Source organism: Acartia tonsa, chromosome 4 (genome assembly GCF_053477335.1).
Source record: "Acartia tonsa isolate MP-2025a chromosome 4, ASM5347733v1, whole genome shotgun sequence".
In the NCBI taxonomy this organism is placed as follows: domain Eukaryota; kingdom Metazoa; phylum Arthropoda; class Copepoda; order Calanoida; family Acartiidae; genus Acartia; species Acartia tonsa.
Genome location: NC_137263.1, coordinates 46,388,683 through 46,415,766, shown reverse-complemented (window position 1 = coordinate 46,415,766; position 27,084 = coordinate 46,388,683). Strand labels below are relative to the sequence as shown.

At 33.5% G+C, this 27,084-nt stretch overlaps 1 protein-coding gene across 1 annotated transcript in view; it reads left to right on the top strand.

Annotated features, from left to right (window-relative positions):
• LOC145317431 (structural maintenance of chromosomes protein 5-like) overlaps nucleotides 1-26,160 on the top strand; it is a 36,523-nt gene extending 10,363 nt beyond the window's left edge. The window contains exons 13-28 of the mRNA XM_080158518.1: nucleotides 2,213-2,392; nucleotides 3,567-3,687; nucleotides 3,869-4,038; nucleotides 4,497-4,683; nucleotides 5,048-5,346; nucleotides 6,697-6,801; nucleotides 9,533-9,634; nucleotides 14,753-14,864; nucleotides 15,391-15,480; nucleotides 15,969-16,132; nucleotides 18,164-18,229; nucleotides 19,287-19,385; nucleotides 21,097-21,226; nucleotides 21,575-21,691; nucleotides 24,553-24,627; nucleotides 25,196-26,160. Of these exons, the coding sequence (XP_080014644.1) occupies nucleotides 2,213-2,392; nucleotides 3,567-3,687; nucleotides 3,869-4,038; nucleotides 4,497-4,683; nucleotides 5,048-5,346; nucleotides 6,697-6,801; nucleotides 9,533-9,634; nucleotides 14,753-14,864; nucleotides 15,391-15,480; nucleotides 15,969-16,132; nucleotides 18,164-18,229; nucleotides 19,287-19,385; nucleotides 21,097-21,226; nucleotides 21,575-21,691; nucleotides 24,553-24,627; nucleotides 25,196-25,345 (2,167 nt within the window). The 3' untranslated portion in view covers nucleotides 25,346-26,160. The remainder of the gene's footprint in view (nucleotides 1-2,212; nucleotides 2,393-3,566; nucleotides 3,688-3,868; nucleotides 4,039-4,496; nucleotides 4,684-5,047; nucleotides 5,347-6,696; nucleotides 6,802-9,532; nucleotides 9,635-14,752; nucleotides 14,865-15,390; nucleotides 15,481-15,968; nucleotides 16,133-18,163; nucleotides 18,230-19,286; nucleotides 19,386-21,096; nucleotides 21,227-21,574; nucleotides 21,692-24,552; nucleotides 24,628-25,195) is intronic.
• Nucleotides 26,161-27,084: the final 924 nt, after the last annotated feature.

Sequence of the window (27,084 nt, the reverse complement as noted above, 5' to 3'; positions counted from 1 at the left end):
CTATATTTTATCCCTCCTACCACACATTTTTTTAGTTTTTTTCACCAAGGAGGGGGGGGGGGTAGATATACCACACTTTTCTGGGATCTTGCTGAGTCAAGTATCAACTGTTGGGAATATCAAAGGATGACTCCATGCCAAATTTGAGCCGGATCCGGCAAAAACCGGCCGTGAATTTTATGAAAAACCGGTTTTTTCCGGTTTTTAGGGGGTATCTGTAAATCGATTCAGCTGGAGCAAAACCGGTTAGAGGTACAAAAAATTTTACTTCACATGAAATTTAGCCAATGCAATTGCCTACAAAAATTTACTTCATCATCAACTTGATTGGACAACTCTTTCCCCTCCTAAATGTCCATTAAAACCTCGGAAACGGCAAAAATCGCCAAAAATCAAGCCTTCGGCGGCAAATAACGGCTAAACGGTCAGTCGGAGGCGAATGAAACATAAATAAAGAAATGTCTGCCTCAATACGTTGTTCAACATCAAAGAGATGCTTGAAGTCTCTAAAACGACTCCTTCCCCTCCTTTAAGGGGAAAAACTGAAAAAACGTGAATTTCAAAAGTATGCCCACTTCGTGGGTGTGGGGGGCACTGAACCCGTCACCCCAGGGTTACCAAATATAAAGTCTAGGCGGCCCACAATGCTGAATTTTCACCAAGTGAAAGTCTTGTGTCATTATCTCTTATGAGAAAAAAGTTATTAATTAATTAAAATTTCAAATTGTGATTTTTTGATGGATTTCTTTGATGAAATGACAGGCAGGTCAATTTTTAGGCCATTTTTTGCTGTTTTCGGCCCGCCACGCCCAAACGGTTTGAGATAATCTCACGGGACCTTTTGCCCGACCTAAGCCTGGTTATTTGTAAGGTCTAGGAAAAAAAAATCCCGGATTGGATGAAGCACGACGTCGCAGCGCGCCATCAAAAATCGCTGGTCGGCTCATTTTGCCCCCTCAAACCCTCACCTTGTGCCATTTTTCTGTGTAAAGATTAAAATTATAATCTTTTGCGTAAGTCTGTTTTTTTCCTAGACCTCACAAATAACCAGACTTAGGTTGGGCAAAAGGTCCCGTGAGATTATCTCAAACCGTTTGGGCGTGACGGCCCAAAAACCGCAAAAAATGGCCTAAAAATTGACCTGCCTGTCATTTCATCAAAGAAATCCATCAAAAAATCACAATTTGAAATTTTAATTAATTAATAACTTTTTTCTCATAAGAGATAATGACACAAGACTTTCACTTGGTGAAAATTCAGCATTGTGGGCCGCCTAGACTTTATATTTGGTAACCCTGGGGTGACGGGTTCAGTGCCCCCCACACCCACGAAGTGGGCATACTTTTGAAATTCACGTTTTTTCAGTTTTTCCCCTTAAAGGAGGGGAAGGAGTCGTTTTAGAGACTTCAAGCATCTCTTTGATGTTGAACAACGTATTGAGGCAGACATTTCTTTATTTATGTTTCATTCGCCTCCGACTGACCGTTTAGCCGTTATTTGCCGCCGAAGGCTTGATTTTTGGCGATTTTTGCCGTTTCCGAGGTTTTAATGGACATTTAGGAGGGGAAATAGTTGTCCAATCAAGTTGATGATGAAGTACATTTTTGTAGGCAATTGCATTGGCTAAATTTCATGTGAAGTAAAATTTTTTGTACCTCTAACCGGTTTTGCTCCAGCTGAATCGATTTACAGATACCCCCTAAAAACCGGAAAAAACCGGTTTTTCATAAAATTCACGGCCGGTTTTTGCCGGATCCGGCTCAAATTTGGCATGGAGTCATCCTTTGATATTCCCAACAGTTGATACTTGACTCAGCAAGATCCCAGAAAAGTGTGGTATATCTAGGGGGGGGGGGTCTTGGGAAATGGAAAAAATGTTTTCAGTTTTCTTAATTTTTACATTTTTTTCCCCCCAACCACTTATTTTTTATTCCCCCCCCCCCCTCCCCCCCACCTGAGCAGGGGATCCCATGTAGAATATACACCCCTGATTACAGTTTGTTTTCACACTCTTATGCATTTATCACAAGAATTATCATTTTAAATTATTAATACTTTGAAAACTATATGGTAGAAATTGAAATATAGTTATTTTTATGCTGATTTCATCATAGGCACAAGAAAATGCTGCGATAGCCAAATACATATAAAAACATTTCGTGGATTTGTTACGTGTAAAGCATCAAAAGTCATAATTCATTTGCATTTTTAGGAAAATAAAGGAAAGGGAGAAAAATAAAGAAAAATGGGAGAGTGAAATTCGAGTGCACGAACGGGAGATTAGAGATGATAACATTGAAGGATTAGAAGCCAAGATTACTGAGGCTAAAAGAAATACAAACCAAGCATCAGAAAGGCTAGTTGCAGAAAAGCAGAATATTGATAACAAACGGTAAGTAAGATTATTATGTTTATGAACACTCGTAGTTAGTATAATAAGAGGTAAGAATTCTACTAGAACCATATAAGTCAAAATAAAAAAAAATATTGAGGTATATAACTAGTGATGGCAATCCGTCAAATTTTTGGGCCGGATTCCGGATTCTTAAAAGAATCCGTCAAAAAAAATGGCGGATTCCTTATGGATTCCGGATTCTTATTTTTGGCGGATTCCGGATTCGGATGATTCGGATTCCGGATTCTAGCAGTATTTTAAAAGATTTTTAAAAAAATAAGTGCTACATAAGTCCTAAAAATTAATGTTCTTGGTGTTCTCTATAATTCACTTTCGATAATCGAACTAGATTTTAAAAGATTTTTTATGTAATGATGATAATCTTTGCCTTCAAAAAGAGGCAGTTGAAAGAAAAAACTCAAGTCGCTAATTTTAGCCTACCAATTAAGAATCCGGAATCCGCTATTAAAAAACGGGGATCTACTGCAGTTCACGGTAAAATATTGCTGGTAACGAATATTGCCAAAACTCTTTGAATTTTAAAGGCTGCTAGCTGCCAAACGGCTGAACGTACAGATCATACCCGCACACCATTTTAAGCGGTATAAGAAGGTCTACAAATAATCTGGAATAGCCAAGATCCAATGATGCACATGGAAAGCTTCACTAAAGAAAAAACGCGTAAAATAGGCCTTATTCGCGCATTTCTCTGCACTGCGAGATAATTATGCATTATTGATTTATGGCTATTTCAGATTATTTTTAGGCCTTCTTATGCCGCCTAAAACAGTGTGCGGGCATGATCTGTACGTTCGGCCGTTTGGCAGCTAGCAGCCTTTTAAATTAATAAATTTTTGGCAATATTCGTTACCAGCAATATTTTACCGTGAACTGCAGTAGATCCAAAAACGGATTCCGGATCCGGTTGTCAACCCTAATATAAACATATCCTTTGCCTACTTTGCTTTTGCTTTATTATCAAAGCGAGGTTAGTTAAGGGCTCTTTATTGGAAGAGATAGAGAAGAGCAGAAATATTGCCTAAAATCATTCAATGAATGCAAAAATATCGGAATCATAACCTTACTACTTTACATAATAGGATGTGCTTTCAAATTGAAATCCCTGCAGAAACTTATTCTGAATTTTGTGACTAATTCTGGTTATTTCTAGTTATGATATACAAAGCCAAGAAAGAGAGCTGAACTTGGTAAAATCTGAACTGGCCAAGCTGGATGATATTGATCAACGTAAAATGAACACATTAAAAGGAGTTAATATTGAAGTGTGGCAGGTGATTACTTATTTATATTTTGTTCCTGATATACAGTAAGGGTTAAGAAATAGTCATAATGAGCATTTAGCCAGAGAGAGAGAGAGATTGGACAATGGGCTGTTTATTACATTAATCTCAAAAGTTTTACAATAACGCTGTGTAGGTAGTTGTAACTTATTTTTCAAATGTACATTTTTAGGCTGTAAACTGGCTGAGAAACAATAAGGAGAACTTCAGAGGCCAGGTGTACGAGCCCTTCCTGATCTGTGCCAATGTGCCCAAACCAGAGAACGCAGTTTACCTGGAGAATTCTGTGAACAACAGAGATATGCAAATATTCTTCTTTTCTTACGAAGAGGATATGAATAGGGAAGAGCGTATATGATGTTTTATATAAGAGCTCAGAAACTAATAAAATAGGACAAGTTGTAAGGTTCGTTCGTTTTATCTATTGCTGCGCTACTTACATTGTTATTGGTGGAGGTTATACTAATATCGCTTTATTTACAACTACCCCCCCGGGCCCCCCCCCCCCCCCATCGTTAAGCAAAGCCTAAGCTAAAATTAATAGATTAATTCAATATTTTTTTATGTCTACTGAAGATACATTTTTTGCTTGGATTTTCCGAAAAGGGGTGTGTTTAAAACCGAAGACCGCCAAATTGTACCATATTAAAGCATCTATCATTCCAAATTTTAGAGTTCTACTCCTGTGTTAAAGTCTTGAAAGACACACCTTTACAGAATTATGCGAAATCACCCACTTTTTTTTATTAATGTGAAGAAATATAAATTTTTTAAAATGCAAATATGCTCGTGACCCATAGATTTCTGAATGTTATTCGTGGCGAACGGAGATTGGAGAAAGTGGGTGCCGCTATGCTCCCGAGACAGGGCCTAGAGTACTACGCGCCCAGGGTCCCAGGGGAATCGCTCACCAAATACGGGTTTGTCTCCTACCTGAAGGACATGGTCGTGGCTCCAGAACCTGTTTTAGCCTACATGTGTCAGAATGTAAGTGTGTTTTTCGCTTTATTTCTCAGTTCTTATAAAACAAGGTGGGGAACTTCAATTGTTTTCAATCTTTAAAAATCTGCCTACAAAAAGTGCAATAATTGCTTATCTTTCACTTGGGTTGATTAATAACTTTAATTTTTTGGGTTAGTTGTTGATGTTTTTCAGGGTCGATTTCTCTTGGGAGGATGGTGGTTCCCACCCCAAAAATAGTTAAAAACCTATTAGAAGCTATTTTGTAAAGAAGAATCATATCGGTCAAGCTGACAGTGAGACAGACACACACAGACAACTTGTTACTTTTATATAGGGATTGAGAAAAAGCTTCGCATTTTAAAAACAATAATCTGTTTGTTTAATTCAGTATAACCTCCAGAACACAGCAGTCTTCCATCAAAATGCTGAGAAATACAACAGTATAATTCTTGACCTGGGAATAACTACCTTTTTCTTTGGTCACAAGAGACAGTCGGCCTCAAGGTCGGCCTACTCAGGCAAGATGTCCACAAGGACGACAATGGTCCAGCGAAAAAACCTGTTGGGCCAAAGCGCTGATCAGAGTAGGATAGCTGAGCTGCACGATACTGCCAACATGATAGTTGCTGAAATAAAGGGATTGAATCTAGAGTTAGAGTCGCTACAGTTAAATCTGAAACATCTCAAGTAAGCTATTAGAAACATACTACATAAAAATAATTTGTTCTTGTTTTGTTAATTTTTATCTAAAATACAAAGTAGTACGATGTCTGTCTCTCTGTCCTTCTGTCTGAAGCTTAAGATCTCAGTAACCACTGAACCGAATGGGCTCTACTCTTCTACTGGTCCTGGGATGGTTTTAAGCTATTTTCTTGGGGGTGGGACATCCTTAACCCGCTCCAAAAATTAAATCCCCCCCCCACCCAAAAATAAAAAATATTTTTCAAAACTTATTTTTAAAAATATAAATAACCCAAAAATAGGTTGATTAAACCTCTTGGGGCAAAGCTCCTAGAGGCTAGGGGCGAAGCCACTAGTAAAATATATTTGAAAATAAAAAAAATGGATGTACGAACGACAGCAAGTGATTTTAAGCACCTTCCAGCACTGATGTTACATATTTTTTTGGTGAATAAACACTATGTTTCTTTAACATATAGTTAAAAACATAAAAAATATTTTCTAAGCAGCTTGTTGAGTTGAGTTCAATCTGCAAAGAAAATCACATCAAAAAAATATCATTAAATGCAATAAATGGCCCCAGATTATTAATTTCACTATATTATTTAATTACCTTCGCCGTTGGTAAATTTATATGACTCGTATCACAAAAGTTTGTGTCTTGATCATCTGATGATCTGTAGTCCAAAGTCCTTGAATGTTACTTACTTTTTCGTTCTAATAAAATATATTTTAGAAGTCTAAACTTAGCAAAATTGAAAATATTGCCGTTCTCGCTTAATACCGCAGTTAAACGGTGTTGCACAGCATGAGTTTCTAAAAATTTGGCATTTTATTATCAAGAATGTTAATAGTCATTTATCGCATCGTATTATAAACAGCTTTCCGCTAGTATTAAACTGTACCATTATAAGATTGAAACCAGTTTTGTTTTAAAGGCATATTATGATTGACTGTTTATTTTTTAATTTCTAGAAAACTGGATAAAATACGATAGGATACATGATTTCTCAGTATGGCTTAGATCCGGTTTTAATCCAGCGGATATTAATCGGTTTCGAAGCCATTCTGGAATAGTTATTTCTCGCATAGTATTATAAACAGCTTTCCGCTGATATAAAATGTACAATTATAAGATTAAAGCCAGTTTTTTTTTTGTCCCCGAATGCCGAAGGCACGGGCTTATATAGTGATTGTACATTTTTATATTCGTAGAAAACTTGATAAAATACGATACGATACATGATATTACAATATGGCTCGACTCAATCCAGTTCTGTAGATATCGGTTTCGATGCCATACTGGAAAATTAATTTTAATTATAATATCAACGTTCCAACATTATTTTTTTTCAGGGAAGAACAGGAGAAGCGAAGAACCGAGGAAAGAGAATTGGAGCAATCTCGAACAAATTACAATAAAAATGCCAAAAGAATTGCCCGCTTGCGTGATCAAATAAGGTAACAGTTATTTATCGCATCGTATCACATACAGTTTTCTGTCGATATCAAAATGAAAATTATAAGATTAAAACCAGTTTTGTTAGCCTCGAAGGGCCGGGCTAACAAAACTGGTATTAATTTTTTAATTATTATTTAATATTCTTGTAAAGCTGTCTGCGATACGATGCCATACATAATTTTTCAATATGTCTGTGAACCGGTTCTAACCTAGCGGATATTATTCTTGCTTGCAGTAGTGACTATCTTGTAAAATTATCCGTGTTAAAAAATTAAAATCCTTGATATGGGGTGGAAACCATAGCATATAGGCTAGTAATGTGCAGATTAAAAGTATTTTCATGATAGGTAGACTTTTTAAGAAGCAAAGTTTTTTTTACATTTAGGGAATATCTGCATGATACATGGAAAGCCATGATTGTTTTATTATGCATGTTTTAATCGTTTTTTGATCACCATTTTTATGTGAATTAATGTAACAATGAGATACAATTTAAAGAAACGTATTTCTAAAATTATTACGTACGTACAGTTAAATTATATTTATTTTCTCCAAGTGCTAATCATTTATTTGTTTATTTATTCCTATGTCAATTAGGCATACTGTTCTATGTTTAGAGTTATTCAAATATTTGTTGGTGAAGACTTTTAATTAATATTTCGTTTAATGCGAATGTCCTACTTGTAGGGCTTCGCAACTATTAAAATATTTTATTAAATATAAAATATTATGCATAAAGTAACATATATTTAAAATACCTAATACTCTAGAATGTTTTTATTTTATTTTGGATTTTTAAAAATTCTATAATATACGGGAGATAAATACGTGGAATTTACGTAAAACCAAAGACTTGCCATTGCCCCGCCCCTTTCCAACTAGAGAATATATCCACCCCACCCCTTCTCTCCCTCAACTTGTAAGAACACTTGACCGTGACTTGAACTAAGCGCTATGACCGCGCGTAAATTGGGGGTTAAGTGTATTCCGGTCAAACCAGAATAGCATCAGTTTACGTTCAAACTTCCTGCGATCAACAACTAAACAAGAAACTTGCTGTAAAATGGACTTTGTTGCTGAAAACAATAATGGAATCAGTACTCTTGAAGCCGAGATTCCTAACCTTGACGTCGATAACGTTACTTTGGCTGATGATGACGGTGATTATTCTATTGACCTGTTTAATCCTGTCAACAACAACAACTGGATGTCCGACGCTGTCATCAACATGGGCTCGTTTCTTAATGAGAACACGTTTAATTTAGACGTTGTCCCGCTTGATCATCTCACTCATGAACCTGATGTAACAATTGAGGTGTACTATGATAGTGAAGATTCCACCGAGGAGTGTTCATCCTGTCATACAAGCACTCCAGAGAAACTGGATGATTGCGAGCAGGACCAGTGGTTTGTAAACTTATCCGTATCCCCAATCACACCTTTGGATGATTCCAGTTTATTCGCGCCATTATCTTCATCACAATTAACCATCTCGTCGGAAGCAGAATCATTTCGGTATGAAATGAGTGTCGAAGATCTTTTACTGCAGCTCTGCTCTTCATCTACCAGTTCATCCTCAACCAGTTCTTCGCCCATCACGCGAATCTCGTCACCAGCTAGTTGTTCATCCTCAACCAGTTCTGATTTTGATGATTCCACAACCCTTTCATCTCCCTGTGCTAGCCTCACTTCCATCTGTGAAGAATATCTGCTGGAGTCCGCTGCCAAAAGACGCTGTGTCAGAAGATTATTTTGATGCCATCTTGATGTAAATCATGTTTATTTAATGTTATTTATTATTGTATATGTACTAAACAATTGTATTTATTTCGTTATGATCTATTTATTCTTACTTTGTGATAATTTTGTGTCGTGTTTATTTTAGCGTTTAAAAATATAAAAAGAAAGTATTTTACTGTTTTTATTTGTTACGAATTAGAAGATTTTCTTCGTTGATTTTTAGACTTATAAAGCGGCCGTAATAATAAATATTAAATTTTGGATGGTTTTCTGCGCTAATTTGGAAACGAAATAGGATTGATTCCGCTTTTCTTGTTACGTAATAAAGCATAGTATATTATATTGTTCTGTTTTAGATTCTGATTTTACTAGAAAAGTTGTTATACTATGATAATTTTATTATTTTTATTTTTATATGGTATTAAAAGTTATGTCCAAAGTCAATAATCGACGATTTTTAAATACTTGTTACAAAGTTTTGTTTCTATTGATATTATACTTAAAACTCGGGAACGTTATCCGCAAATCGCATTTAGCGGTTATGACCGCTCGCACGGTTACCTAAAAAACTGAATATTTAGATTTTAAGCTCTTATTCCTAAGGATTTTCAAAGTAGTAAAAAACACCTTATTCTGAAAAGTAGGATTAAATGAATTAGGTTTCCAGTCTAAATCACTTTGACGGACTAACTAACATAATCTGGTTATGAGGCAGCTGCGCTTTTAAAAAATAATATTGGATTACTGTTAACTCGTAAATTAATGTACGACGAAAAAAAGTTTGGCATAAGCTGGCATAATGCCTTCTTTTAATAAAATTTATTGAATAAGAATCCGCGGCCTACCGCAGAAACACTGGCATTTGTGAGTTTTTGTGTACCTTTTGTCTTAGAAACTAGAAGTGCCCTTTTAACGTTTTTTATAAGATATCTACAATAATCACCCTTTCCGTGATATTGGATGATTTTAATTACTTTATTATATTTGTAGAGAAGCAGAGGATGGTCAAGATGACGAAGCAGAGAAGGAGAGAATAAAATCTGCCAAACATGAAGTTATTATGAGCATGATTAAATCTGGTGGATTTCTCAGGCATTTAGCTTTATTCCCTGGTTAATATGAAGCATAATTTTGGTCTGATATTTGGCAAATGGAACATTCACAAACGTCTGTAGATCCCACCTCCCCCCCCCCTTTTTTTTATAAAAAAAGGGAGGAGGCGGAAAATACACTTTTTAAAACCAAACTTATTACGGAAAGAAACTCAAATAGAAGAAAAGTAAAAACACTGAATTTTGCATGACAGTTTCTTTACTGAGGTAAAATGTGGAACCTTGAAGAAAATGTGTAGATTTTAACTACTTTTGTCAAGTATTATGCCTGGTGATTTCATTCAAAATCTTAAGGCCTCTCTTATACAGGACGACCACTGCATACTATATATACTATTTATACTATATAGGATGAATTTGGATACTATATCATACTATATGACCAAAATTTACTATATATACTATATATTATTACCTTTACTTGACCAAAATTTACTATATATACTATATAATATTACATTTATATAACAAAAAACGAATATTTTCAGTTTTGTGACAACGCCTCTTAAGGAGCATTTTGTCTTATTTTCACAGTAGGTCTTCTCCTTTTTCTAGCCCCTGCGGGGGGCTCTAAAGATACTGTGATACTACAAAAATGCATAAAGCTCTATAGTAAAAAAGAGATGAAGAAAATCCTTTAAAATTTATTTTTGTTTGGGATTATGATTTAAATATCAGTTATTTTTCATAGAATTAACTTAAGGGTGAGGGGGAAGTTTTACCACTTTTGCTTACTCCGTGATTATTAGGCTAGGTATTAAGTTGAGACTATAGATTATTTAAGATAAAAGTTTACTTTTGGTTAGTAGTTCACTTATATTTCATAATTTTTTTTGGATAAGTTTCGAGGTTCAGGTGCTGCAGGCTAAAAGGTGGTTTCTGGACAGGTAAAAAAAATTGTAATATTTAGAGATCAACTTATTATACTAAATATGCATCTTTCAGGATGTTATTAACATATCTCATGAAAAAAATTAAAATTGGCCTCCAAGTTCTGGTCCTGCAGGACACCAGGTCCACTCTGGACTGGTAAAAATTAAAATTTTTAGTTTGAAGAGTTAGAGGTCAACCTATAAAACAGCATATGCATCATTTTGGATGTTATTAACATATCTGAAAAAAAATTGAAAATTAGCCCCCAGGGTCAAGCCCTGCAGGCCTCCAGGTCCACTCTGGTAAAAAAATCAAAGGGAGAGGTAGGTTTCTGGTAAAATCCGTAAAGGTGAGTGTTTTAAGGCTTAAAAATAGTAGTAGAACGATAATATTCACTAAATGTGTGTATTTCTTTTTGAAAAGAACTGTAGACAACAATTTAAAAAAAAAACATAACATAAATTTTTATCGTTCTACTACTGTATTTAACTTTTAACACATAACCTTTACGGATTTTACCAGAAACCTACCTCTCCCTTTATTATTTTAAGAGTTAGAGATCAACTTATAAAACAGAATATGTATTTTTTTTATCTTATTAACATATCTGAAGAAAATATATAAATCGACCTCCAAGTTCAGGTCCTGCAGGCCTTTAGGTTCACTCTGAACAAGTAAACAATCAAATTTCTTATATGAAGAGTCAGAGGTCTAATTATATAACGGAATATGCATTTATTTGGATAATATTAACATATTGGGATCCAAGTTAAGGTTCATTTAGGACAGGTAAAAGACTCACATTTTTTATTTGAAGAGGTCAAGTTCAGGCCTCCAAGTTTTCTCTGGACAGAGTCTACATGGAAGCCTGCAGCACCTGGACCTGGAGATCAATTGTATTTTTTCTTAAGATATGTAAAAAACATCTAAAAAGGGATCTTGGACAAAGTAGCTTCGGACAAAGTAGCTTCGGACAAAGTAGCTTCAGGACAAAGTAGCTTCCGGACAAAGTAGCTTCCGGACATTTACTTAAGAAAAGTAGCTTCTAATAGTAATAAAGGTTATGGCCGCAGCGCTCGGCACCCTGGCCTGCCTATCCGCGGGCGCTCGGCCCCCTTGCCTATGTACATTAACTTCTAATTCTATTGAAAGCAAACAAAACTTTAACAACTTATGTATACAAAAAGTGCATCGTGGATTTTACTAAAAATGGTTCGGCGATTTTTTTTATAATTTTTAATTCGTTTTAACATTTTGTAAAATTTTTACAATTTCTGTCCGCCTTTCTGTCTGTCATTTTGTCTGTCATTTTGTCTGTCTTTTTGTCTGTCTTTATGTCTGTCTTTATGTCTGTCTTTATGCCTTTCTTTATGTCTCTTTTTCTGTGTAGACATTTTCCTATTTTTCTAAGGAAGCTACTTTTCTTAAGTAAATGTCCGGAAGCTACTTTGTCCGGAAGCTACTTTGTCCTGAAGCTACTTTGTCCGAAGCTACTTTGTCCGAAGCTACTTTGTCCGAAGCTACTTTGTCCAAGATCCCTAAAAAGATGCTTATGGTGTTTTATAAACTAACCTCTAACTTCATAAATAAGAAATTTTTACCTGTCCAGATTCCACCTGGAGGCCTGCAGCATCATAACCTGGAGGTCGATTGTTGTTTTTTCTTTAAACATATAAATAGCATCTATAAAGATGCTTATGTTGTATAATAAACCTCAAACTCCTTAAATTTAAAATTTTTACTTTATTCGTGTCCAGAGTCCACCTGGAGGCCTGCAGCTCCCAAGCTGAAGCAGGGATGGCAAAATAAAAACCACGTGGTTTTAATCAAGTGGTTTAAACCAAAAAAAAAACAAGTGGGATGGTTTAAATGCTTTTTTTAATACAAAGGCCTATCTTTCCAGTTATATCCTTATAATAAAGTAACAGGATGTTTGTTTGTGTGTTTGTATGTTTGTACCAAAGGATCTCGCTAACCGCTGAACCGATTGGGTTCTCCTTAACAGGGTAGCTTCTCATAGGTCCCGGGAAGGTTTATAACTATTTTCTTTGGGGGTGAGACACCCCCAACCCCCCCTCCGAAAAAAATTTTTAAAAAACTTTTTAACTAAATTTAAAAATGAGGGGGGGGGGGCAACCCCCCCCCCCCAAAAAAAAATGTTCGCCCCCCCCCAAAAAAAATTTTTTTTACTTTTTCTTACAAAATATAAAATAAAAAATTCAATTATTAAATTCGACTCTCTCCTCCTCAAGTGCCCCTAGAGGCCTCTAGGGGCCTAGTCGCTAGTCTTTTTATAATGCAAAAAATACAGTCAAAAACATAAATACCTAATTCAAAATTCTTTTAATAGTTTAAATCTTTATACTAAAGGGGTAGTTTCACGAAATGCATTTGAACTTAATTTAGTGAACCGCATATTTTTTCTTAGTTATTGGGGTAAACTACATTTAAATAGCATATATTTGAAATAAATTCAATTTTCTATCACGTAGTTTTTAAAATATCAAGACCTGAAAATTGTCTTTTTGTGATATATGCAATTTAAAAAGACGATTTTCAAGTCTTGATATTTCAAAAACTATGTGGTAGAAAATTGAAATTTTTTCAAATATATGCCATATAAATGTAGTTTAACCATTTAACCAGGATAAAATATGCGGTTCACTAAATTAAGTTCAAATGCATTTCGTGAAACTACCCCTTTATACTAAATTAGAATACTTTAATTTGGATATTATTAAAAAAAACCAAAAAAATTACTAAAAAAAAACAAAAAAAAACTGGTTTTTATTAATAAAAACCAATAAAAACCGGTTTAAACCAAATAAACCACACTGGTTTGATCTTTTTAAAAAAACCTGTTTTTTTCCCATCTCTGAGCTGAAGGCCATTTTTACTTTTCCTTCATATATATAAAGAACATCCAAGTATAAGCTCATTTGTTTAACAAATATACCTTTAACTGTTCAATTAAGAGAAGTTTGATTTTGACCTGTCCAGAGTCTGCAGGACCAGAACTTAGAGGTCGATCTTAATTTTTTTCTTCAGTTATGTTAATAACATCCAAAAAGATGCATTACTTTTCTAAGTTGACCTCTAACTCTTCAAATAAGAAATTTGAATTTTTTACCTGTCCAGAGTGGACATAGAGGCCTACAGGACCAGAACTTGTAGGCCGATTTTAATTTTTTCTTCAGATATGTTAATAGAATTCAAAAAGATGCATATTCTGTTTTATTAGTTGGCCTCTAACTCTTCAAATAAAAAAATATCTATAACCTGTCCAGAGTGGACCTGGAGGCCTGCAAGACCAGAACTTGGAGGCCTATTTTATTTTTTTTCTTCATTTATGATAATAGCATCCAAAAAGATGCATATTTTGTTTTATAAGTTGATCTATAACTCTTCAAACAGAAATTTAAATTTTTTTTACTTGTCCAGAAACCACCATCCAGATAGCCTGCTGCACCTGAATCTGAGGAGAACTAGGTATCCAAAAAATGATTAAATATATGTGAAATACTAACCAAAAGCATACTTTTATCCTAAATAACCTATAATCTCACATTAATACCTAGCCTAATAATCACAGCGTAAGCCCCTTATATGTGAAATTGCTTTGATAACACCTATGCTTTGAGTTATTATTTATGATGTATATACTATGTATTACTAAATAATTCTAAGTCCGATACTATATCATACTATATGAGTTAAAAAAAATATACTATATATACTATATGGATTTTAAAAATATACCATAAAAATACTATATTTTTTTGGTTTTGGAGTGGTCGCCCTGCTTATATGTGTCTAAAATTCACCGCATCATCGTAGAATCGGGAACAGAATACTAAAATTTAAAATTCTGGAAAAAGTGGGATGATGACCTTCTACCCCCAACTTTCATATTAAGGCTTAAATACAGACATAATTTTTTTAGTCCTGAAAATAAAATAAAAGGATCATGAAAAGAAAACGAAGTTTCCGGTTTCGTCGTTTTTCACAGTAGCCTTTCTCCTATTTCTAGCCCCTGCGGGGCATATTTTCTAACCCTTCGGGGCAATCATTAACATTTACTTAACCTAACCTAAAATAACCCTTCAAAAGCTACTGTGAAAATACGATGAAACCGGCAACTTCGTTTTCTTTTCATGATCCAAAATTTATTTTAATTCTATCTTAATAAACACTTGGGAGATAAAATAAAATAAAAACTACTCAGAACCACAATTGAGAAGGCTGTAAAGTCAAGTTTGAACACCGAGGCCAGGTGTATAGAGTACAGCCCGCTCCAGGGACTCCTGGATAACAAACAGATACAGCTAAATTCTCAGGTAAACAAATAGATTAATATTTGGACTAAGAAATGGACATAACCTGTGTATAAAGATTATGATATTTTGTTAGTTTCTAACTTATATATATATGCCTTTAAAGTTATTTTAGACAGCCATTTTCAATAAAGTTGTAGAGAGATTTTTCATAAACTACATAGGATGACAAAATCCGTAAGTTACGAAGCACAAAAAAATCATGGATGGACAAACGGACAGTGATTCATAGAGCAGATGTTTGTTGGTCATAAAAAAAAGGAGGAGGGTAAAAAAAATAGTGAGGGTAAAAAAAATAGTAGGAAAAGATAAATAGAAAATCATGAAACCTTCGCTTAGATATCAATATAAAAATGACTTTCGTGACATCACTGACATACTGAAGGGTGTAAACATCTCTTTACCCCCTCTCCCTCTTGGTCTTGTTGCCTGGCCCCCTTGGGGGGGGGGGGGGTATCAGGGGTCATTTTTTAATATCCACTCTCATTATTCGATCAAAACGTTCATTCACGTAGTCTTAATTATTTAGGAAGAAGGAATGGTTGATATGAGGAGAGAACTGGCATCCATCTCTGCGGCTAGAAAACAAATAGAAGCAACTGTTATAGATGCTCTTAGGGTTAGTGTTTTAATTTGTGAATTTCAGGATTTAATCTCTGGCTCCTAAATTGATTCTGACGTCTTTTATGTGTTAAGTTTTATTGAAGACATTACCCTATCTATTTATCGTAACCCATTATATTTCTACGCAATATTGGCAAGGCCACCACCCTTTTTTTTGACTGTGTATTTCTCAATGAGTTTTATGTTATATCGGAGTCACTTATGGCTTCCCGGATATTTTTTTTTGCTCTTTGTCAGGATTGTATATTCTGCACAAGATTATTTTTTCCCTGCTGAAAAATATTTCATCCCCCCCCCCCCTCTTAGACAGGGGATCCCATGCAGAATATACATCCCTGTATTTTATTGAGAGTTTGGATGGTTTGAGGTTATATTACTGCCCTTTCTACCTTAGATGCTGGATTATCATATTAGATATTTTAATAGTTTCGTCAAAATGTCGGTTTTATATGATAAATGTTATATCGTGTTTAATCTTTAAAGGCCGCAAGAAAAGAAACCGGGAACAATCCTAACAAAAAGGACCAACCTCCAGACAGTTACCTGGATTACTGGAAGAAAGAGAATTTCCCGGATGGCCTGGCTCTTATAGATCAGATGATTGGAGATCTAGATGCTCAGATACAGTGTGCTGGAGATGTTGATCAGTAAGTGTAGTTTTATCCAGGGATCTAAAGAGATAAGACAGACACTGGCCGATAAATTGATGTACATCCCCAACGATGACACACAAAATTACCCCTTCTGTAGATTTAATTTAGAGGTTAAAACGTTTGAACACTCAACTTAATAGACTAATTAAAACTTAGTAAAAGTCATCGAAGTTGTTGAGCCAACGAATAAGAAAACGTTGTTGTAAAACTTTGGGACTAGTGTAATAAACAGGACATTGTCTTCTCTTTCTCTCATATGATACAAAGTAGAAGTAGGATGTCTATCTGTCTGTTTAAAGCTTAAGATCTCGTAAATTGCTTAACCAATTGGGCTACACTTTTCAGGCAATATACCCTAGGTCAGGGTTTCGGATCCGGATCCGCAAGGATCCGCATATTTTTGAGTCCAAGGATCCGGATCCTTGGACTCAAAAAAATGTGGAAAAAATGGAAAAATCTACCTAAATTTATATAAAATCTCAGACATTCTCTTGATGAGAGTAAATCTTTAAGGTTTAGGTTCAGACTTAAAAATTAAAAGTATTTTTGACTTCGAATTAAAGAATAAAATTTTTTTGAAAAATTTTGTGATTTTATTTTTATTGTCAAGGATCCGGATCCGCACTGACCAAATTTTGAGGATCCGGATCCGCACTGACCAAATTTTGAGGATCCGGATCCGCATACAATCAATGCGGATCCGAAACCCTGCCCTAGGTAAAACTTTATTTTCTTAGGGGCAACACTTAATGTGGAAAAGCACCTTATTTTAGGGGCGAAACCCCTAGTTTTTATGAAATGGTATAATTTTTGTATTTAAAACAAACAATAAAAAAGGACTGTCATTATTTGGTTGTTCTTTTCATCGACATATAGACGTTTCAGGGTGGTTTTACGTAATCTTTTGCCTTTACCCTTTCGAAAACAAGCCCCGACACAGTATAGTTGTGAAAACGTTTACTAGGACATTATGGACAAAGAAGTCAGGGGTGTATATTCTGCACAAGATTTTTTTCCCCGTCTACAAATTTTTTTATTTCCCCCCCCCCCCCCCCTAGTTTTTTCTCACCAAGTAGGGGGAGAAATGGAAAAATATTTAAAGAACTCTATATTTTATTTAATTTATCCCGCCTACCACACATTTTTTTATTTTTTTTCACCAAGGAGTGGGGGGGAAATGGAAAAAATGTTTTCAGTCTTCTTAATTTTTATATTTTTCCCCCTCCAACCACTTATTTTTTATTCCCCTCCCCCCCCCCCCCCCCCCACTTAGCAGGGGATCCCATGTAGAATATACACCCCTGAAAGAAGTAATAGGAATTGGCCAAAATCCGTTATTTGTACTTGTCCTAAATTACCTTACTCGTCCGAAAATAGCTCTACATCACTGTAATTTTATAAAAAAAAAATTAAAAAATGGTATGCACGTTAGGTATTGGAGGACAAACATGTTTTCGTTTTTTTGTTGTAATTCATTTTAGAAAAACAAATATTTTTCCACTTGGGATAAAAAATAATTCCAGGATATTTGTGTTTTATATGTAAACTTTTATACTAATCACTAGTGTCCTTCGGTCTGAATGCTTATACATTATTATATTGAGTGATTTAGTGTTATTTCGGACAGGTACAAAAACGAATACTAGTTCCTAAAATTCTATTATGATGTCCTAACAGAATCTAATATGACTGCTATTTGCATACCATATTTTATGATTTACTATAATTTAAAGGGTTAATTACTAATAACTAAGGCCAAAATTTGACTTGATGGAGGGGGCATTGGACTGTAAATCACACTGGTACCCAAAGTTATACAACCATGATATCTTATGCGTTGGCAAACTTTGAATTTTTATTGGTTTAATTTTCAACTGATAATCTAGTCTACAGAATGCATCAATTTATCGTCCATTGTCTTATCTCCTTAGATCCCTGGCTTTTTGTTATGGTTAATAATGCATTTACCTGAAATTGACTTCTTTGGGCGTACTGAACCTGGTCTATCATTATTTCTTTTTATAGAGACGTAGTTGATAGATACAGAGATCTGAAAGAACAAGTAACTGAATTAGAAAGAGATATTCAAAAGTGAGTACATTTTTAATAGATAGTTTTACACCTGTAATTTTTACACTATATCAGGGGTGTATATTCTGCATGGGATCCCCTGCTCAGGGGGGGGGAAAAAAAATAAAAAATAAGTGGTTGGAGGGAAAAAAAATGTAAAAATTAGGAAAACTGAAAACATTTTTTCCATTTCGCCCCCCTCCTTGGTTAAAAAACTAAAAAAATGTGTGGTAGGAGGGATAAAATAAATAAGATATAGAGTTCTTTAAATATTTTTCTATTTTCCCCCTTACTTTTTAAGAAAAAACTAGGGGGGAAAAAAAATAAAAAAAATTTGTAGCAGGGGAAAAAAAATAAATCTTGTGCAGAATATACACCCCTGTATATACAAAACTGCTTTAATATCAGAATGTAATAATTTCTATTTTAATGTTAAACATATAGCTTATGTAATATCAGCCTAAATTTCACTTTATCAAAATTGTTCTCTTTATAAAAGGAAGAAATAGTTATTTATCGCATTGTATTATAAACAGCGTTCTGCGGATAAAAAATATACATTTATAAGTTAGATTATAAATAGTTTTGTTAGCCCCGAGATGCCGAAGGTTTTAATTTAATGATTGTGCATATTTATAATTGATTTAACTGAATTTAATACGATACGATACATGATTTTTCAGTATGACTTAAAAAGGTTCTAATCCAGTGGATATTAATCGGTTTCGAAGCCATACTGGAAAATAATTTACAGATCTAATAAAACATAGTCTTGGTAGTAGAAAGCTATACAATATACATACATTTAAATCTTCCAATATAAAAAGATTTTTAATTGTCAATTTTTCCTAATGCAAATCGTTTGATATAAATATATGGATAAATATCGAAATGAATTAGAAGGTTTTGATATTCAATTGCCAATTAGCTTCTTATGACGTTTCTACATGTTTACGTAATATTTCTTTTCCCTATTTTATTATCTAGTTTAATGAACCCTTTAAAGTAAGGTTTTGATTTTGAATAGCTGCTAAAGGTTGGATTATTTTTATGAAAAGTTGTATTTATATTTACACAGTCGTGACAAAGCGAAGAAAAAGCAGATGCGCAAAATCCAAGAAGTTCGAGATTCCTGGCTATCTAGTCTCAACAATCTAGTCAAAGAAATTGACTCCAGGTACATTATTTTTATTCTGATGTTGGCTAAATTAGGGATCTAAAGGGATAATACAAAGGAGGCTAAAGTGATATATATCCCCAATGATGATAAACAAACATACCCCTTATGTAGATTAAATGCATTGGTTGAACAGTTTGGATTCTTATCCTAGTTTATAAAGAAGTAAGCGTTTTTTGTCTGTCCCAAAGGATCTCGCTAACCGCTGAACCGATATTGTTCTCCTTTACAGTGAAGCTTCTTATAGGCCCTGGGAATGTTTTAAACTATTTTTGGGGAGGGTGTCTTCACTCCCTCCCCCTCCCCAAAAAAATTGGTTTTTTTTTACTCTTGAAATTCAAAGGGATAGTTCTATGAAGTGTATTTAAAGAGTTAAGGTACTTAGAGTAGTGAACTTTTATATGTCTTAGTAGAATATATTAGGAATTGGATAGATATGATTATATGTTAAAGAATTTTTAACATTGACCAGACCAAACTTTTTTTATTTGACAATATTGAAAAAAGTTAAAGTGATTTGCCACATAAATTACATGAGAATGGTCTATTTTTTTCCAAATATGTATAGCCAAAACACCAATATCAGAGAATCTTTTTCCACATATTTCACAAGAGTTATAAAAAAATTGAACAGGGATTCCCCTTGTGACAAGTTACTTAAAAAACATAAAAAATAACGTCCGGTTCATTATAGGACAGGTTTTCTATAGATTCTTTTTAAAAAAATAAAGAAAACCGTCCGGTTTACTTACAATATACACATTATCTCACGCGGAAATACCAACTAACCATACAATATATATATATATATAAAGACCATTCTCATGTAATTTATGTTGCAAATCACTCACTCTTTTAGATATTGTCAAATAAAAAAAGCTTAGTCAGGTCAATGTTAAAATTCTTTATCACAATCATATCTATCCAATGCCTAATATATTCTACTAAGACATATAAAAAGATCACTACTCTAAGTACCATACTAAATATTTTATTGGTCATTCTTTGTTGTTATGTGTATTTTGTTGTATAAAAAGTTTAAAGTTCTATTAACTAGTAAATGCTATCTAAAGTTGTATTTATGAGAAAAAAGTTTTTGCCATATATAACACGCAACGAAGTTGAAAATAAAAATGAAAAACTCATTTTTTAAGGAAAATCCCTGGTCAAATCTTTTAATTTTAATCAATAACTTTATATTATGCACTACTACGTTATTTAAAATAGAAAAAACTTACAGTTCACTATTTTTTTTTAAAATGCACTTCGTGAAACTATCCCTTTATAATGGAATGAGGTCGACTTAAGTGTCCCTAAAGGCTTCTTCTAGGGGCGTAGCCGCTAGTAGTTTATAACCAACTAACTCAATAATATTACCCAAAGTTTTTGAGCAAAGATAGCACGATTATTAACTTTGGGTACCAGTCTAATTTACGGTCCAATGTTCCCTCTCCTACGGGCTTAAGGGTAAAGAAACTTTTTTTCTAAAGAGGAGTGATTTGAATGGTTTTGAAAGTTTTATGTCGTTAGTTTAGATGTGCTAAGTAGAATTGATTTTATCTTTTATCTGCCCCCCAAATATTATTTTATATTTAGTTCACTTGTTGGCTAAACCTTATTTCAGGAACCAAAAGGGTTTGAATTTAGAATCATCGTCGTGGTAGAAAATAATTATTATACTAAATAATTAAATCTTACTCATTTTATGTAGATACGGAAAGCTGCTGAACCACATGAAGTTTGCTGGTAAGGTGGCTGTGCACACTGGCAAACACGAGAATGATTTTGATAATTACGGCATGAAGATTCTAGTCAAGTACAGAGATAACGATGATTATCAGGTATTGTTCAACAAGGAATACAACAGCGAAAAAGCGAAGCCGAACTATTCAGAAAATAAAATAGATAGTAAGCAAGGTAGGTCGGTAGTTTTTTAATACGCCTATGCGGGGCTACCATACCCAGTACACAATAGAACCTATCCTAACCTGACATAAATTAAAAATCAAACAAACCAAAAACTTTACACCCAATATTTTTAATTTTGGATCTATGCTATTGTTCAACAATTCACTTAGAGGGAAAACACTTGCATTTGCTTACAAAAAAATTTTATGTCATATAAAGTTTTCTAGTTATGAAAAATAACGTTTTTGTTCCTCTATATTATATAGAAAACGTTTGTTTAGGAGCTTGATCCGCACAGACAGAGTGGTGGAGAGAGAAGTGTTGCTACTGCCATATACATGCTCGCCCTTCAGACACTTACCACTGTGCCTTTCAGATGTGTCGATGAAATCAATCAGGTTTTTTCTTCAAAAAGGTTGGGGTACTTGGAGGAGTGAACCTTAAATACACATAAAATTACTAATTTGGGATTGTAAAGGTTACAATTTCAGAGTAAATATTGTTAGCATAAATGACAAGAATACCGTTCAATTTGTACATCATAGTAAAGTAAATAGTACAATTATTAATACAATCATGTTATAATTTATTTTTAACTAGCGGCTACGCCCCTAGAAGCCTCTAGGGTCACTTGAGGAGTGGAGAGTCGAATTTGATAAAAAAAAAATTGTAGGGGGGACACAATGCAGCAAATGTACGTTTTTTTGGACATTTTAACTATGTTTACTAAAAGCTTTATAAATCGATCAATTCTTGGGATAAATCAATGCAGAATACCAATTTAGAATCGTCAATGCAATGAGAAAACAGTAGATCCATTTTTTGAAATAGCTAATTATGAATTTTATTATTTTTTCAACGTCAAAACATAGCCTAAAAATAAATTAAAAAATTTGTTTAAGTTTACCCTTTTGATAAAGTAACAGGATCTGTGTGCGTCGGTGTGTACTGTAGGATCTCGCTAATCGCTAAACGGATATTATTATCCTTTACAATGTAGCTTCACACAGATCCTGGGAAGGTTTATATAACTATTGGGGGGGGGGGGGGGCAACACCCTCACAAGAAAAATCGCCCCTAGAAAAAAATACTCATCACCCCCAAAAAAAATTTTCTTCAGATTTTAATTTTAAAAACTAAAATAAAAAATGGGATGGGTCAAATTCATCACCCCCACCCCCTCCCCACTATCTCAAGTGCCACATAGCCGCTATATACTAGCTATAAATAAAACAGAATTGTTTAGTCTAGCCGTTTGTACCACAACTATTCTTTAACTGAGAGTTGTCAGTAGGTCTATCTGTCCCTAAAAGATAACCAATAATATAATTATACTTCGTTGTTTGATGACAGATTTTAAATCTTTAAATGCTTAATAACTTTCCAAGGAATGACTTTCTCTAATTGGTCTGGTACTTATGACTTTATCATTCTTGCTAATTAATATGCAATACATTAAAATATATTTTAAAAATCTAAAATTAAATATTAACAACCCTTTATAAATAAGTTAAAAAATTGTTTGCCTGCCTGTATTAAGAGAGATCGCTAAATGTTCATGCAGCTTCTTAATGTCAGGCTAAAGTTTAAAATATTATGTGTATACTGCTTCACCCTACCAAGATAAACCGTCCTTGAAAAAATAACCCTTGACCCAAGTTTTAAATTTAAAACAAAAACTAAGGAGAAGTCAAGACATTCCCTCTTCTCTAGGCGACTAGAATGATAAAAAAAAGTGAAAATTTCCATATGTAGAAAGCAATAAAAATATTAAAGAATTGTACAAATAGACGAACAAATGAGTTACAGTGTAGATGCCGAATAAAGGTTAGAGTCAAGGTTTCATCATGAAACATTCTACAATCTATACAAATACACAACTAAAGAGATCAATTTCACCCTTATGTCCATGATAGAACATCAAATCTAAAGAAGCAAGGAAATAGTATTTTTCACAGAGAATTTCCATGACTCTCTGAGCATTCTTGACGGACTAAGTAAAATATATAAATAATGCTTATATAATTGTTATGGGAAATGTTAAAACAAAGACCAATTTTCTATCTTAAATAGCACCTAAGAAAGAAAAATATTTGACATTTGAAATATAAGATTACCTTCGCTAATAGGATTGTAAATGACTTTATTATACTGAAAACCAACCTTTTTTTTCAAATCGTTGCGGGTAAATATTAATTACCCTTCCCTTTCAAAAAAGGGGACAAAAATATTTCCTTTTGTATTTTCATTGATCTTGTATAAAGAAATAGGGTTATTCATGTTGGTTTTCCCTTGCTACGCTAAATATAACTACTAAGATAGATTAACGAATGCTTTGATAAAGTCAAATATTACACACTTTCTCATTAAGTATGGACTGTATAAAAATGTGAATATACGAAAAAAAGCCTCTTGGGTAAAAATTGGACCCACTTTTTTATCATTATTATAACCTTGCTAAATTATAAATGTATGTGGGAAGGTTACCCAAGCGGCTTTCTTTCAGAAATAACCTAAAGAACATAAACGTAAAAATGAAACGTATGAAAAAAACAATTATTTTAGAAAAAATGCCTTTAATTCATAATAATGATATAAAAAATAAATCTTTTTCAGGTTTTTTATTTAGTACTAACATTGCCATTACTGATTTTAACAATTAAAAGCGACTAGAAAATTAATTTATATGTTAAAACATTGCTCAATTGATAAAAGGTCGAAATTTTTAAATTCCTTGAATTGAGATAATTTCTTGTTTAGGTAGCCAACTTCAACGAGCTGGTACTCAGTCAATTTTAAATATTTTCTAAAAATTTCAACTGCTAGTTTCATCGTTATGCTCATATTATATATTAATTAAAAGATAAGGTTCAAATTCGATGGTTAAAAATTTTGAAATGTCCAGCTTTGCTGCACTGTGGGGGAGGTGTGCCCCCGCCTCTTTTTTTGGGGGGGGTATTTTTTCTATGGCGATTTCTCTTGGGAGGGTTGTGGTATCCTCCCTTAAAATAGCTATAAACCTTCCCGGGACCTATGAGAAGCTACCCGGTAAAGGAGAACCCGATCGGTTCAGCGGTTATCGAGATCCTTCGGTACAGACAAACAGATAGACATCCTGTTACTTTATTATAAGGATTATTTCTTTTTCCTATATTTTCTTTTTGCTACTATTTTTCGTAACTAGTGGTTTCGCCCCCAAAGAAAATGGTTCTTGATTTTAAATATTATGATTTTAATGATACAATTTAGTTTTACTTAGGGTATGGATCCAATCAATGAGAGACTCGTGTTTGATTTGCTGGTTGAAACTTCATGCAATGAGAGTAACGCACAGGTATTCTGATGTTTTCACAGTGGCTTCGAGGGGAAGGGTTAAAGAGAAATAAACATTTTTTAGGGCAAAAAGACATTTCAACATTTAACTTTTATGTCAAAGTCTGCTTGTCAGGGAGAAAGTTGATATTTGAGTTTAGATTACACTGCACTATACCCAAGGTTTTTAATGACGTTATCTTATTCTTTAGCATCTTCGGGTACTTTATTGATATTTATGATATTTATTTCATTATACCTATGAAACAATATACAATTATAGATTTTTGATTGGTTGGTTTCTTACTTTTCAACCAAGAATCTACAAAATAGGAAAATTGTGTATATTGGCAATGGGGGTTTACATCAATGTATCCGCCATTGTCTGATCTTTTAAGATCCCTTAAATTATATGCAATTGTCATTTTATTTCAATCATCACTTTTATGCTTTAAATAGTTTTATGCACTTATTGTTTTAAGACATGATATCATGATTTGTGTAACTTATTTGGTTTTCAATGGTCTTTATCCATTTGCAGTAACATCAAGCTTATTACATATTATTTTTATTAATCTAACTTATTTCAGTACTTCCTGTTGACTCCGAAGCTGTTGCCGGACCTGAACTATAATCCGCGGATGAACATCCTGATTGTCCACAACGGTCCCCACCTTCCCCACCACTCGGAGTGGAGGGTGGAGGATATCACAAGCTTCCCAGTTGCCAGGGGTGCCTAATGTTTTCTTTTTTTGGATTTCATAATTCAAAAAAAGACAAAGTATTTTTTGTCATTTTTCACTCATTTTTAAAAATTAAAATGGAAAATTTACTAATAAGTTTTAAATGAGAATATTATTTAGTTAAACCATTGAAAATTATTCAATAAAATACAAAGACAAAGTTTATTTTTCGTCTAAAACAACACAACAACTATACTTAAGTACCGACCAAGCCAAATTTAACCATTTTTTTGTTCCGCGAAATATTTTGTTTGCTTCGTATCGTAATAGAAAAACTAGTTCAGTAGCGAAGCTATACTACAATTCACTTAGTTTGCTCTGTTTAAAATACTGATGATTTTTGTGGAGCATTCGGTAAACAATTTACTTAGTCTATTTGTCATCCCACAAGATATTTTTTTAAGGTTTGGTGATTTTCTATTATTTATTATATCCTGCTTTTTCATTTTCTTATGAACTTTGAACATATCCTTAACTAATCACTTTGCTAGTTTGTCCATCCATGATTTTTTGTTTTTCGCTACTTGTGGATGTTGTCATTCATTATTTTTATACAGGAATAGCCCTTAATCGTAATCGTATCTTGAATATTTTAACACTTTTGGCATTTATTCCAAGCTAAAAACCCCGTCAAACAAAAGACTAAAATAGAAAAAAAAAACTATTTCGAGCTTAAAATTTATAGTACCAATAAAATATATATATAATATACCTAGTTAAACCAAAAGTTTATGTAAAACCTGAAGAAAATTTAAAATGTATAAACCTGTTATTAATTAAGGACAATAAAATATATTTTTTTCTCCATCTAATTTTTTGATTAATTATTTTTGTTTAAACTTGAAACCACAAAAAATTAAGCAAAGTAGCTGGACGTCTAAATGTCTAAGGGGTCTGCTTAACGGTTACAAAGGGCAAGTAGACCAAACAAGTACGGAAGCTTTAAATGTACAAATGGGCATATTATATAAGTACTAAAACAATGCGTCTGAAAGTGAATTGATATTTTATACATACAGAATTCATTACTAGAGTAAATGAATCTCTAAAAAAATTAGTCCCCAATTTTATGTACTGTACACAATTGGGCCCTTACTACATAACTTATCTGTACTTTTTAAGGCGAAGCTTTTCTATAATTAGGATTGGTCCGTACGTAACGTATAGCTCTTATCGTTAATGTTAGAATTGTCATATCTATTTAAAACTTGACATGGTCATTTCTGTAGTACTTAGGTACGATTTAGAATGCGTAGCAACTTTATAATCGTTACCAGAATTCCCTACATACATTTAAAAGATGTTGATTTCTCACCTTTTCGACAACAATTTTTAATGTGAATGATTGTCCTATTCATTTGATTTTTGGAATACTGATTCTTATTACAAGGTACAATTTTATAAGCGAAGCAGCTGTATAATCAAGTCCTTTAAATGTAAGCATGTCCTTAAACAGTATTCTGTATTCAATCAGTTTTGTGACCTTATAACTTTAAATTTTGTTTAGACTTGTTCATTTATATTAAGTTCTGACACTCTACAAGTTTTGATGTTTGCTTGTCCTATTGTTTCAAAGCTTCGCTTTTATGGATGTTGTCATCCTTGTTCTTAGCAAAACTGTAAATATAAACCGAAATGGTTGAAAATCCTTTAAAGAAGCTGTTGACATATAGGTAAGAAAAAAAACTAGATTACGAATATATATTTTGAAATATACATTATACTTATCCAACATA